This window comes from Artemia sp. Qi Xiang Cuo, chromosome 10, assembly GCF_049724085.1.
Source record: "Artemia sp. Qi Xiang Cuo chromosome 10, ASM4972408v1, whole genome shotgun sequence".
NCBI classification, from domain to species: Eukaryota; Metazoa; Arthropoda; class Branchiopoda; order Anostraca; family Artemiidae; genus Artemia; species Artemia sp. Qi Xiang Cuo.
In genome coordinates, this window is record NC_142803.1 from 32,881,125 (window position 1) to 32,897,014 (window position 15,890).

Below are 15,890 nucleotides of genomic sequence, written 5' to 3' on the forward strand. Positions count from 1 at the left end.
ATTTATTTCTCTTTAGTCCACCCGTATTTGGCATATTGTGTTAGTATATGGTCTAGTGCGGTTTTCATTCCACTTGAAGCAACTACGTGTGATGCAGAACATGGCACTCTGAGTGTTGACCTCTTTCAGGTCTAGAAAAATTCTATCATGTATTATTCGTGTATAAATTTTATTCCAAGTTAGTTCCTAAGTGTTTCCTAAATTTGTTTACTTCTGGAGATAAAATATACAATTATCCTGCACGATACTCATTTTCATGTTTTTAGTTAAATGAAAGATCTTAAGGCGAACTGGCCAGCCGTGACAAAAAACAAACAAACAGAAAGATCTCAGTGAGAAAAAAAAAACAACAACCGAGCTTGCGGCCAGTGGAGAGAAAAGAAACGACAAATATATAACAAAGCGGATATTTTGCCTGTATACAAACAAGGCGTCTTCAGCACGACAGAAAAAAAAGAGAAACAAGATAAAAAAAAACAAGCTAAAACTAAAAAACCAATAAAACCACGACCAAAATCAGAACAGAATAATTGGAAATAGAATAATTAAAATAATTTCCAGTTTTTTTATTTTTCCTCAGTTACTCTGGTGTCCTCACTGAAGTAACTATAATAGAATCTTTTCCCTACGTGGATCAGTTTGCGCCAATTGTATATATATAAATATTTTATTTTTTTTTTAGGTGGTTTTATTGGTTTTTTAGTTTTAGCTTGTTTTTTTTTTTATCTTGTTCCTCTTGTGTTTCTTTCTTGCTGAAGACGCCTTGTGAAATATCCGCGTTGTTTTACATTTTTTGTTTCTTTTCTCTCCACTGGCGAAAATCAGTAATTCATATCAGTAAATGACATATCAGTAATTCAATGTAATAGTAGAAATATTTGTAATGTTCTTCTCTTTTTTGCTTTTTAAATTTAATAGATAAGAAAATGGGTTTTTGTTTAAATTCTATGGAAGATTTGAGTAGAATGTCCGATTTCCGATCAGGAGTAAGATTCATTTTGCACGGAGTCAGTTCACAGCTTAGATTTAGCTCGTTTTTGCATTAAGGCTAGACTGATTCCGTTTCAAACCTAGATTAGAACCTGCTGCTTATTCCACCAACCCAGTTCATACCTGGCATTTGAGCTTGTTTTAGCACTGAGTTAATCCGCTGTTTAGTCAGTCCATAGAGCTGATTATTGCACCAAGACAGGATTTAGGTCGGTTTTGTGTAGGGTGTAGAGGTGTCTTTTTTTCTACTGAATCACAACATAGTTTGTTTTTACACTATATACTACTTATTTCGTCTTTGCAGTGAGCCAGGACTTACCTCGTTTTGCAACGAGTTATTGTATCAGAATATAGCTTGGATTCGCACTGGGTCAAGAATCAGCTAGCTTATACAATAAATCATCCCACAGATTGCACCTAGACCATCTTTGCACCAAGTCAGGACTTTGATTGGTTTTGCGTAAAGTTAGTTCGTAGCTTGAGTTTGCTCGTTTTGTCTCTACACCACGACGAAATCCGTTTTTCCCCGAATCAGGACTAATTTTGTTGTTGTGGCAAGACAGATTGCATCTTGGACTTGGCTCATTGTTGCACTGAGTCATATCTAAAATCAGACTTAGATCGAGACTTACCTTGATGTCTAAAGATAAAAAAAAAAGTTAGACCATCCATGGCCATATACGAGGAGGGTTGCCTTTTCCTCAGTACCCCGCTCTTTAATCTGAAGTTAGACCTTTTGTCTCAATTCTTAAAGAACGACTCCTGAAACACAAGGACCGTTTAATTCGAATAAGGAATTTTTTGAAAGTGCGTAAAAATTTAGCGTGAAGAGAGGGGTAATATGGAGGAGGCAGCCCCCCTCATATACGGAATAATTTCTGTTCGTTTTAATTTTTAATGTTGCTCCTTACTTCCAGTTGAAAAAGCTTTTTTTTTTTTATTATTTAACCTTGGCTAGTAGAATGTGTTCAAAGAAACCAGATCAACAGGTTCACTTATGATTCTAGGCATTCGTTCTCGATTGGGCCTCTATGAGTGAAGGAGTAAATTCTTTTCATCTGCACTCTTCAGAATGGCTCACTGAATCTCATTAAAATTTACGAAGGATTCACAGTTAAGGTTTTGATTGTGCCATTAGGGGAGGGATGTTGGGCTCGCGTCTGATCAGACAGCATCCGATACCATATGAGGATTAACTTTCTTTTTAAATTTTTTATATCTCATCACACTTTTGTCCACATCAACAACGACTAGTGCTGGACGATATTGAATATCGATATCGATGTATCGATACATCGCACCAAATATCGATATAGAATATCAAAACATAAATATCAATGTAGAAAACGATATTATTTCGTGTTTTTTTTTGTATTTACTGGTGAACATCCAGCAAAAAAGATCTAACAGAGAAGACTGTTTCGTAAATGGTCTAAAAGAAGAATAATGTATTCAATCCATTGACTCATCTACGCTGATACACAATATGCATAGATGTATCCATAAGTTGGCATAGCCCGTTCGCAAACTATGTTTAGTGAGGGTGGACTCTATATACCTTCTAGGCTTATAGGCTTTGTTCAGATCACACTATTCACTATTGCCACATACTTCAATTCGCGTTTAAAGAAATTATATATTACCTCTGACGATCTTCTCTAAGCTGAGAGTGAAATAGCAAAAGACATGGGTTTGGCCTTACTGAAATCTGTATCAACAGATGCAGGTGCCATGACAGTCCCCGGGATTCAGCCATTACAAGATCAAGCCATTTTGTAGAGATGATATAACGAAGTTTTGGTAGTCAATATAAAGCGAACTTCGTCAGCAACTGCATCTGTCACGGCTTTCCACATTTTCAGTAGGGAGTCTTTAGTTCCAACAAATACTGATCCACTCAAGTCATGGAAGTCTTCTATTATAGGTGTCAGAAACACCTGTAGCAATTTTTCATAGATTTAATGTCCATGTCCGCCACCAATGCCCTTTCTGAGAGTGGATTCTAACCTGATCATTTAATCATATATTCGTGGTAACAAAATGCGAGCAAGGAGCAGTTTGGCCAAATAGCAACCGAAACACTAGAGCGCGAAATTTTGATAAAAATACGTACATCAAGTGAATTGGCTTTTATATTGACTCCAGATACATAATATTCATCAAGTCTCATTGTCTCATGTACCCATAAAAAGTCATGGAAGCCTCAGCAAATTTGTACGACTTTTAAGAAAGGGTGGAATTATCCAAGTCAAAGAATCTTAATATAATTTGCAGCATCAGATTCGGCATCAGATATATATAAAACTTCTTTAAATAGAGATTTGACAGAATATTTTTTATCAAGATCTGGCCAGGTTTAACATCAAATCAGTATGATCATCATGAACTCCATACCAATATAGACAGTTTTCATTAGAAGTTGCTTAGTTGTAATGTGGCTTCTATGCCCGCTATTTAAGATCTTTCGTGACCACAGTCCGTGCGAAAATAAATGCGACTTTTCCTGTCTGTCGAAAGGACGTTTTTGAGTGCCGACTAAACACTTCTTTATCTCTTCTCACTAAATCTGGGTTATCGACACTGGAAGGCAGCCAGTTTCTTTTAGTATCCGTTGAAAAATCTGTCCCCTTGAGTTTTGTATAGCAATGTTAGGTGCCACTTGCACCAGCCTGACTTTGTATTTCTTATTTGTAGTTGTGAAATCCTTACTTACTTACTAGTCATACTTACTCCCGCCGTTTACCCGTGCCATTTAACCAAACACTTGGGAAACTATTGGTTTCACCGTTCGCCGGCAAGTTCAGGGGACTTGTTGGTCATCTGTCAATCCTATGATACAGTATTCCACCTTTAGACCACAAGCGGCCAAGCCTATTAGGCTTAGGTTTCACGTGTTCGTCACCTGTGAGTCGAAGAAAATTCAGTCCCAGATCTTGCATACAAGTCCAGTGGATATTGTCCGTCACGAGACAACCCAAAATCAATCCAATCTTTCATCCCTTAATTTTATGACTATCTACCTTACTTTTACCCTAGGAATGACCTACGGACGGGTGATAGATAGACTTATCTATCAACAAATGAAATTAAATCATTTTCATACAGTCTTAAAAAGGGCTTATCCCAGATTTGCCTCTCAATCACTCGGACTATCTGTCTTGGCTTTTTCTACAATTAACCATGTCTTGATGCCCGCAAAATACTTGAATTTAATTAAAAAATGCGTTGATTTTGAATTAAAATCAAGTATTTTGCAGGCATCAAGACATGACTAATTGTAGAAAAAGCCAAGACAGATAGTCCGAGTGAAGGTAAGAATCCTTGGGGGTATATATAAATAAGCTACTTAAGAATACTCGTAAAAATAAGCTAACTAAGAAGTAGAGGCTGTAATTGGATTGAAAAACAGTGAACAAACCTAACTTAGATGAAAAAAAAGAATGAAAGAAAAGGTAAAAGGGATATTAATCCCTTGCTATTGTCCAAACGTCAACACTAATCATAAATACACCAAAAAGTTTAATATTGAACTCAATAACTGATTTCCAAACTTCGTAGCCTGACACTAGCTGCACAATAGTGTTCTTTAAATCCGATAGTGTTCTTACACTAATATAGATAGTGTTCTTAAAGTCCGTATGATATTTTTTTATTTAAAAATCAATCTAAAAAAAAATACTAAAAGAATTATCTTCTATAAAAAAAAATATGTGTTTAAGGAATCGAGAAGTAAGCGATAAAAACTATATTTTTTAAAATAGGGATTTACTTTTCACCCTGCATAAGATTTATTTATAATTATACTTCTTTTATTTTAGTTAAATGACATTGCAAACGGACAGAAGAGGCTGGAATCGAAGCTTTCGTATCAGAAATATTTTTTGATCCTTCAATTTTTTCTTGTTTTATCCCTTATCATCTTCACTTTTAAAGGACAGCTAATCAAACAGATTACAGATGGGACTTGTCCGGCGCCATAAGAACTGCTTTTGATCAACACCTGCCTGCACGAAATATGTTGTGATGTATTCAGGGCATTAATGTCACCATTGGAACATTCCAAATTTTCATATTTTAATATTCGAATGCTGCTATATTCTTTTTTATGTGTTTTCTAGTGTGAATATTGATTTTCTGTGCCAATTAGTGGGATGTTTTTGGCCATTTAAAGTAATTTAAGTATGTACTATAAAAAAAAAGTGTTACACATTGTAGCAAGTGGATTTTCCTACTATCTGCTCAAAATCTATTTTTTATACTACTTAGAAAAATAAGAATCATAAAATTATCCCTCTATGGAGGTTACAAGAATCTGAAGTCCGTTTGGTACTGCAATAAAACTCAAGTTGTTTTGTTTTCGTTCAGTGTTGCCAAAATTTATTATTATTTTCCTCCTTTTTTATTTGTAATTATTATCCTCCTATGTTACCCCTGGGAGATTTTTTTAATTCATCGAATTTTCGTCAAGGGTATTAGAATGTTTGTTTAATTTTAGCATAAAAGTTTAAATGGTTTCAAAAGTAGTGAAGCTTCTTGGAATACTTTCTATTTTAGCTTATTACTTTTCTCCTACTCTGTTCTGGAGATGAAATGTAACCTAAAAATGAATCCATGACTTAATTTTCCACCCGAAGTCATAAACAGCTAATGAAGATACGACGTCGTTGTAGACTACTCATTTAGCTTGTTGAACTTATCAGTTTACTAATATCTTTTCAGTTGATTAGTCTATTTGAGTAGTCTATCAGTGGGTTTTCAACAACGAAGGGGGGCGTAAAAGACACTGAAAAGAATTTTAGGTCCAATTTTTTTTTTATTTTCCTGGTAGGGGGGTATTTTTGGCGTTATTAGTATTAGTAAGCTTATTCTCCATATAACCCCACTAGGCAGATTTTTTTGTTTAATCTTACATCTTGTGCAGGAACAAGCATTGGCTTCGGTATGTCATTAGCTTTGATGTTTTAATAGCACCTCCACTGATAATCCATTTTTGCAGCTATAATCGAGTTTTTCCAATGATACGTAAAAAATTACATTATTTTGTCTTTGTTACGTTTATCTTATGGAGGTCATGTTACATTGCGGATGTTAACGTTATGTTTTTTGTATTAGGGAGGTCATCTCCCACTATTGTTATCCTTTTGCATACTATTCTCTAATAAAAACCTTAGCCTAAAGAGCAGTAATTTCTTCATCAGGAATGGCAATATTCAACTTATTTTAATTTAATTGTAAAGGGATATTTGCATTTAATTTCGTCCTTGGATTTTCTTTGTTGGTTTGCTCCTTATCATGCATAGAAGGGCACTGTTTGACAAATCTGATAGTTTTAATTCACAAATACCCTTGCAAAGGTGCAACTATTTAAGCGTAATACAGAAATAAATTCTGAATTTCTAATGTGTCTCGCATCCTAAAAAAAGAAGAAAAAAACCTCCACATCACGCTTTTGATTTTAAAATCTATTAGTAAAAGACTTGACATAGCAGTGTGGAGGGTACTAAGTTCACAAAATAGGTCTCATATCTCTTTATCTTTTCTAAGTGTTGGAGCAGATAGTTTGCATTTAAGATCAGTGGCGCCACTTGGCGAGAGGGGTAGAGAGGACCCTTTGTCTCCCCTAGATTTTTTGCCTTGCCCCCAGATCTTGAAAAATACTTTTTTAAGGGTGTTTTCATTAAAAATGGCTTTTTTGGTATATTCATTGGAGAATCGGAGAAAAATAGAATCCCCCCCCCCAGATATTGAAAAATACACCCCCCCCCCCCGCTATTTTTGTGAAACCTTGTTTATGTTTCTTTTAAGTTTTTTTCCAAAAAAAATATATGCTTAAAAAGTCTTTGAAAAGTCTTCTATCATCGGTAAAATTCAAATCACTAAGCGATAAGCATTGTTCTTTCATTTAGGACAGTGCTGTATTTCATTGCCTAAAACAGACTGGTAAACAACACAGGTTCTCTAGGCAAAGATCTCTTTTGGGGCCCGAAATATAAATAAAGATAAGCCCGTCAGAAAAATGAATGACAAATGTAAATTTGTATAGTTTGTTGGCACAATTAATAAAACTATTTTCCTTTATAAAAAAAGGAGGACAACAGTGTAAAATCGAGTGCCCCAGGGAAACTTAGTAAAGCTTTTGGATCATATCTTTTTCGCAAGATCAATCTATTATAGATACTGGTAAATACCATCATTCTAATTAGCATAAGATATATGGTTAAGTTTTTTCTTTTTTATATCATAATCTTCGTATTCTGGAAGATCATGATTATGTCAGTTGCAAGTGAAAAATGATGGTAATGTCTATTTTCGGGTGTTTGTTTAGCGTCACAAAGTTTGCATATCTGGCTAGCCCTGTCATCTCTCAACGTAATATGCACTTAATAATAAAAAATGCCTATAAAGCCATATGCTAGCTAAAACACTTGCGATAACTAAGAATAGCAATATTATCTCCTACGCTTTAATTTAGAAGTATGATAGAATGATCACACAATCAAGATTAACAGAACGTCAATTAATGTTGCTTATCCTACCCTTTGCGAGATGCCCGGGTCTCAGTTATTATGGGACTACGTTATTGCATTTCTAGATAGTAATCCTCCTAATTGACGTCGTAGATGTCTCAGAAACTCGAGGTAGAAATTTTCTGTTCAGTAGATAAGTAATCTTAGCATGCTCGAACACGCTGTTATAAATGACTTAAGTGATGCCATCTACATCTATAAAATTGTATGAAGATGCGCTATGCTTACAGACCTCATCATTTTAAGACGATAACTTTTTCTTTTCTATTGCGAATCTTTTTGTTGATACGGTCACCGAAAAGGATAATAAAACTAAATCTGCAAATTTTGAAATTCAAATAGGCCATTCATTTTCTCTTTGATTTATTTTCCTCTGCCCAGATGCCTGGATTTGTTTTGTTTTGTTCTATTCCACAGAAAATAGCAACTACAGATTGAAACTTTAAGATCTAAAGAATATTGTTTAGCTTAGTAAAAGTTCCTTTTTGATAATAGACACCTCTTTCAAAAATTACTCTTTATTGTGTTTCAGCTAGCCGTGTAGATGAAAATTTTCAGAAACATTCAAAATGTGCTCGACCTTTAATTCAAAATACGGTGTTACACTTTCGCGTGTTTCCTAGCAAATCTAGCATATGGGTTTGCTGACGCATCCAATGATAAGAAATTCTTTTAAAGTTCAAGTTCTTTTAATTTCTCATTAAATCACTACAAGACAAAATAACATTTGTACAATATGAATCAATGGAAAAGAAAATATTTACAGAGGGTGCCTAAAAGTACTTATCGCTTTAGGGTATTAATAGTCTAATTAAGGATTTCGCTAAATGTGTCGTTGTTATATGTTGTGCATGTCAAAATGCACAAGTTTTCACATCATCCCTCAAGCTAAATGCAATAGTTTTGCCAAAAAATTTGCGCGTCAACATTATTGAATAGAAAGCGTAATGATCATTTTTTGTTTGTTTTTTTTTCCGTCAATTAAGGTTTATGTTGCCTGTGCAATTTTTGGCGTCTTGTTTTTCTGTTTTCCTGCGGTTTTAATATATGGACAGAAGACGATGATTTTGCTGTCATTGCATAGCCTAGGTTGAGTCCTATCCATCTACCGAACTACTATTTTTAAATTTGGCGTACATAGTTTTTTTTAGATGGAAAATGCGTTGGATATCCGTTGATAATAGTTGAAAAAAGTACAATTTTCTTATTTTTAAGCAAATTTAGATCCTTCTCCAATAAAAAGTTTAAGCAATATCATAATTCTGGCTTGGTGAATGGATAGATCTGAGACTAATGAATCCAATAATATGAATGTCTTCTCTTTTTCGTGTATGTTGCAGCTACTGGATTGTCACAAAACCACTTGTTTCAGAGTGAACATATATCTTAAAAACTTTTTAAAATATAGCTGGCCTTAGTTTCTCGATCAGTATCAATTTTGCTCTTTTTTCGCCTCTTTCTTTGGGTGCATAGATTTATTTCCACTCCCCCCCCCCCCGCGATCTGTGTTAACGACCCTGAAAAGTACTGTATTAGTTGATGGAGCTTGTGCACACTCCGCAAAACATGGCTTTCGTGAGAAAAACCCAAGTGTGAATCTAGGCTTAAGTGCTACTAACCATCAGTTAAAGTGATAACTACGAGACGAAAAATTTGTTGCGTTTCGGGAGCAGTAGGCTTTAGTTTGACAGGATGTAAAAGGCAGCTGTTTTCCCCCTGAATTGATTCTAGTTTGTCGCCTGGATTTGTTTGTATTTGAAGATAGTTAGCACCGTATCTTCGTATGTTGAATATAAATTTTATTTTCCGCCTTATTTGCTTTTCAATTTGCTGCCATTTTTTCGGATCATCTAGGGAAACATGTATTTGTTAGTTTGCAATTGGTAGTTATTAATAGCATTTAATCCTTGATATTCTTGAGAAGTTTTCTTTTCTGTTTTGTATGTTTGGAAATGATTTTGATGTTGACAATCGAATTCTGGTATTTTTTTTTTCATGAGAATAAAATTATTTTTGGATGGTTTTTCCTTTAATGCTTATAATACTAATAGTTGATAGGGTGGGTGATTGCCTGATGAACATAATAATTATGCTCCTTTCAAAGTTGGTGCGTACGCAGGAGAAAGGTGTAAGCTGGGGAACCAGCGTTTCCTTGAAATCTCAGGATTTTTCGGTTACGTTTTTTTTCCAAATTATCCTGCATTTCCTGCGTAGTATATTTTTTGGGGGGGGGGTGCAGATTTTTCTTCTCTTGTCATGTGAAAATAGTTGTTGCGTACATCCTTCTTCAGAGAAAATTTGCTAGTTGAATCGATTTTTAACTGACCGCCAATTCTTCGTAATTCTATTTATGGAACCTGAAAAGAAAATATTTCTGCATTCAGAGGAATCGGTTTTCGATCCTCTTTTTGAGAAAGTGCCTTTTATATATCAGATAAGAATATGAAGGGTCTAATAATAGTTTTCTGTGTGTTTTGATCTGAAGACGATATTCAGTCTTTGCTTAAAAAGGGTTTTTGGGTGAATCAAAGTTTCCTATGGTGATTGAGTTTGATAGTGGTTACATAGTTTAATGCTGTGGACAGTGTGAGATGAGTGTCTCATACACATTTAAAACAAATTCTAGGCCTTGCCGTTGAGATGCCCTTGTCCTTGTGCACGATGCCCTACCCAGGGGCGTTGTTGGGGGGGGGGAGGGGTGGTTACCCCTTCAATAATTGGGAAAAACCTTTTTTTAGATAACCTATGCTCATTGACTATCCGGACATGGACACCTCTTATAATTTATAATATAATTTTCAATTGCTGTTAAATAAAAACTAACATCGCAACTGCTTGAAAGTAGTTAGTTATATGAACTGCAAATGTTTTTCATTTAGTCTGTTCTCAATTCATATCTATGAGTGAAAAATAAGTTTAAGAAACCAAAGACAGATAATCTACATCAGAAGGACGCATAGAAAAGGACTAGGTAATATTATGTACTTTAGCCGACTCTTATATACTTTGCCTGTTGCTCTTAGAGTTTGCAGTTCTGCTTTTTTTTTCTTTTTTTAATGCTTGAACCAAAATTAAATAAAAAAAAAAATATGGAGAAAAAATGTTAAATAATGACGCAAATTTCCGTTTGAAAATCATCCGATGTTTAGAAAATATTTACATATTTGTAGTTTAGAAATCGTCTCAATTGATATTTGTCGTATATTCCATGGAAATTCTTACTGGCAGTATGGGTACTTACGTTTTATCCAGAAAACACGCGAGAAGTGAAGTTTGATTAATGCTAATGAAATAAAACAAAATATGATAAAAATATAATAGTTTAGAAACAAATTTGGGCTATATATCTGAACATTAGGAGGGTGGGGTTAAAGCATAGCATATATTAAATACGTAACCTAATCTAAATACCTTTTTTTTGCCCCTCCACCCCAAAAAAAACTAAAGTTTAAATATTGTTCAGGGAGTGAGAAACCGCTGTTTGCCTAGCGAGGGAAAAGAATTGTCTTGTTAAAGATCCTGCTTGACTAGTTTTTCGCGATCCAATTCTCGCGTGTTTTCTGGATAATACGTAAGCACCGCAGTATGTAAAAATGTTTAAATTCGTTAAAAAGAATGTTTTGTCATGAAAAGTAGAGTTGATAGTTTAGTTATGTTTATTATTAATATTGATCAGGGATACAAAGTTCCGGACCTATAATGTACGTTATAATATGTTAATAATAAAAAAAAAAAAAATTAATAATAGTAAAAAAAACTGTTATCCTACTTTCAAGGCCGTGTCTAGGGGGTATTAGGAGGTTTAACCCCCTCGAAGTATTTGTCTAACTCGTAAAAACGTAACTAAAATTAATATAAACGAATTTTTGATACATTTTTTGGTTGTTTTTTCCCTCGCCCCAAATTTTTCTTTTGTAACCCTGCCCCCTCCCCCCACAATAAAATAATAATAATGCTGGATACGACCCTGTCTATGTTAGTAATTTGAACAGACGGGCACTTGAACGAAACCTTAACCTTACTCAGCCATCAAAATACATAGGACAAACAATACAATCAAACAAAACGGGAAGATATGTGGACATGCAAACCTGTAGCTAGTAAGTATAAGCCATCATGAATTCAAAAATATAAGCACCTTAAATCGGTGATAATAGTCCCAATTTATCACTATCAATTTGGGCACTAGCCTTTATGGGTTTCGGCGCTTTAAATTTCTGACCCAGGCTAGTGGTGCCCCTACCGTAAGGTGTTGGATATGTTATCCCTATGGTAGGGGAACTTTGTGATCAATGCGTATATTAGTATAATCATAAAGAATTTTAAAAATAAAAAGACAAATAAATTAGGCGTATCAATGTTAGTTACCAACTAGTGAATGGGCGAAAAAAAATGAGACGGACACATGTTTAAGAAACCTAGGTAACTTGGAAAATAAATTGTTTTATTGGGTATAAAGTAACTGTTGCAAAACTTTAAAGTCTCCCCAGGTGGCATATATGCAAAATACAAACAACTTCTGCATAAAAGAACCGAAATTAGGGAAATACCGAGAAATTATAACAATTAATATAATTTTCTATTATTTGATAATTTTTTTCGTATTAGCTTAAAAGCTCATTAAATTGAAAAAGTAAATTTTTTGAAGAGCCAGTTAATCTTATTAACTAAAAAATCTCTCAAAGCTGGTTCATCATTTAAAAATTGACATTTAATTTTAAAATCAGTATAATTACTCCATGTTTTTAAATCCCTAAATCATCGTGAGTAAAAGGCTGGATAGGTGATATTTGATTGTATATTATTTTCAGGGAACTGGATGTCCATTATGTACTTTTTGTTGGAGCACTAAATTATGGCGCTGGTTAGTATGTGATTATAATTTAACAGTTTACTGGACTGATTTTATTAATTCTTTTCAGTCCTCCTTGCAAAGACCTGTGAAGCAGGCTAAGCAATTGAAATGTCAGGAGAAAAACAGTTTTAGTCACCCAAGTAGGAAGAATAAGCTTGATTTATATTCATTCTGAAATTCTTTTTCAATTTTCACGCCCCCCTCCCTTCCTTATCCAAAGTAAATTGTTCGTGACATGAATGAATATTATGAAAAATAATGAAACAAAGTAAGTATATATTTTTATTTTAATAACCCTTTTTCATAGAAAATAATTTGTTATTTCTCCTCTAAGATTATTTCCCCAGTGTCTAACCTTTTTTTCAGTTTTCGCTTCACTGTCAGATATACGGAGGGAATCTAGCTAATAATTCTGCACAAAATGTCCGTCTTTAATTCTTTATATTGAAAATGAAGCAGCCCATGAGAGCAGAGAAATTGCCCCACGAATGGAAGGCCAAATATTATTTCCTAGCTTGCTAAGCGGAAAGAGGAGACATGGAGCCTTTATATATATATATATATATATATATATATATATATATATATATATATATATGATATATATAATCTATATATATATATATAATTCTATATATATATATATATATATATATATATATATATATATATATATATATATATATATATATATATATATATAATTCTGCACAAAATGTCCGTCTTTAATTCCTTATATTGAAAATGAAACAGCCCATGAGAGCAGAGAAATTGCCCCACGAATGGAAGGCCAAATATTATTTCCTAGCTTGCTAAGCGGAAAGAGGAGACGTGGAGCCTTTATATATATATATATATATATATATATATATATATATATATATATATATATATATATATATATATATATATATATATATATATATATATATATATATATATATATATATATATATATATATATATATATATATATATATATATATATATATATATATATATATATATAAATATATATATATATATATATATATATATATTCAATGTGAACTTGCTTGTTTGTCATGTCTAATTTATGCAGCAGTTATCAAGTGCCCAAATTTTTTTTAAATGCTCAGTGAAACCACAGAAGACTGATTTTTCGCTAATTTGGAAAGATGCTGTACTACGTTAACGAAACTTTCAGGAATTGACGTACACCCTAAATAAGAGTGAAGAAAGATGCTTTTGACCTCCTACCTACCTCCAAAAGTGAAGAAGTAATGAACCTGAAATGTGCTTTAGATCACAAATTTAAACTGTTCCTTTCCAGAAATTTTATTTACGTAACACAGCCACTTTCCTTTCCCAGTAAAGAAATCACTCTTCTCCACTTTTACCAACTCACACCAGATGCGAGGTACAAATATGATAAATATGTAAAGTCTCCCGATACTGCGTTGTCACTATCGCTACAAATAAGAAAGCTACAAGCTATTTCATCATTTTGAAATAATTGCCTTACCATTACGTATTTACCGGCAACCGGTCTGATTGTTTTCATTGAATGAACACATATAAGCACATATGCAGGATTTTACTTTGAAGGGTGGGGGGGGCTTTGAAATAAACCTAACAAGAATGGGTGAATTCTACAATTACAGTGGATGTCAGAAAAATGTTGACATTCCCAATCTGATTCTTTCTGCAAATTAATCTATAAGAGTTGACACACACCAAGTTAATGCGGTGCGGCTCCCAACTTTTTTGGCAGGTCCTGTCGGTTGAATTTACGCCCATCGAAAACTGCGCATGTAAGGGTAAATCGATCACTTGATGCCAGTTTGAAAGTAACGTAAACTTTTGGCGGATATTTGCAGACTTTTTCGTGTTAGATACAGAGTTAAGTTGAGTTGGTTTCTGTCATATGTCAGTGTCCATTTCCTAGTTTAACTGAATATAAGCGACCAGTTAAGGTTACTATGATCAGTTCTGATTCGGTCTTTGTCGTCTGAGTGTTGTCGAGTGCAAAAATAGCTTTCTGTCTGGACAAAGCAGACGAGAGAAAATCAAAACGGATAAGTGGAAGCGAAAAAGGGTGAAATGGCTGTGTAGAGACTGTAAAGAAGCTACAAGGCCCGTCACTGTTTATCAGGTTGATGACGACTACCGTAGCGCTCATACAGCAAAGTACCATGCGAAACGGTTGAAAGGAAGATGTTCTATCCGAATCCGTCAAAAAGAAACTCGAAAGAAGAGTCTACATCCATATGGTTTCGTTAAGCCAGTGACACAGTTTGTCCAGTGCTTACAAACAATATCAAAAGCTTAAATTACTAACGAAAGGAGTACTGTTGCTAGTGGCAGTAACTGTGTTGACGGAGCAAATGAAGAAACCGAGAGTATTCTTAGTGTCGATGCTCCAAGCGAGGGTGCATGTCAACCACCTTGCCTCAAGAATGCTGGTGAAAACCCAGAGTCTGAATCAGAAGAAATTTAGCTCGAAATTTACGCCAATACTGCTGTTCTGGAGACGAATGAAGAAGAAATCACACACCATCACCATTACTTCTTTCTTCAGTAAGTTCCTCATTGTGTACTTTAAAGTGTATATACGGAATTTTAATTCTTTTCCCCTCCATTTACTTATTTCTCTTTTCGCCATTTCAAACCTCTAGGTTGAATTCTTGGATTTTCCAGCACCAAAACTTAAACACAGAATGACACTAACTTGGGACTTTTAAAACAAGTCTTTTGTCAATATTTTCAATTATAATATCGAGAGCCACTTGGTCAGTTTTGGTGTTTCAAGGATTTTTAGCTGACGTCCAAATAATTTTTATTTCCTTGCACATGCATTATGGTGATCGATCCTTGCCCGTGTATTCTTAATTATCTCTATGTTATTGAATCGTGTGAAAAGTGATGGAAGATCCTAGTGCGGACAGACTAATGCCCGTGCCACATCATAGTCACATCTATCGATAAAAAAAAGGCCACACTCGTGAATGACAAGGCAATTTTCTTGATTTTAGCGTCACACTTGTATTTAAAAAGTAAAAATAAAAATTGGAAGAAATTAGTTTAAAGAGTTTGCACCAACTGTTCTCTACTAATACTAAGTCTTCTTAAACTTTTATAGAAAACTCTCTCATAGAAAAACCGCTGTTCTAAGTTTTCATCTTTTCTAGTTCTAAAAATTATGCCTTAAACTTTGACTCTGATTGGACAGTCAAGAAATTTATGTTTGAAAGATGAACAATGTTCATCTCGAGAAATTACGAACGACGAACGTAATTGGCGCTGTAGTCGTGAGTAATTTGGATTTTATCGACAAGTGTGACTATAATGTGGCACGGACATAACGAACAGAACTTTAACTGCTCTAGTCTATTGCCAAAGAGCATAAGCGTGCTCTTCCACTTGTCTATAGAGCTTTCGTTTTTGCAAAAACTGTACCCGTGACTTCAGCTGAAGGTGATCAGATCTTCAGTAAGATCAAAATGATAAAAAACCGAACGAGATCAACCATGGGTGAT

The 15,890-nt window shown here is 34.2% G+C and overlaps 1 protein-coding gene across 3 annotated transcripts in view; it reads left to right on the top strand.

The window, feature by feature from the left end:
- The window catches only part of LOC148947678 (motile sperm domain-containing protein 2-like), a 104,304-nt gene extending 94,772 nt beyond the window's left edge, over positions 1-9,532 (top strand). For all 3 annotated transcript variants that reach the window (XM_089095356.1, XM_089095357.1, XM_089095359.1), the window contains exon 10: positions 4,809-9,532. In XM_089095356.1, coding sequence (XP_088951482.1) covers positions 4,809-4,970 — 162 coding nt within the window. In that variant the 3' untranslated portion in view covers positions 4,971-9,532. The remainder of the gene's footprint in view (positions 1-4,808) is intronic.
- Positions 9,533-15,890: the final 6,358 nt, after the last annotated feature.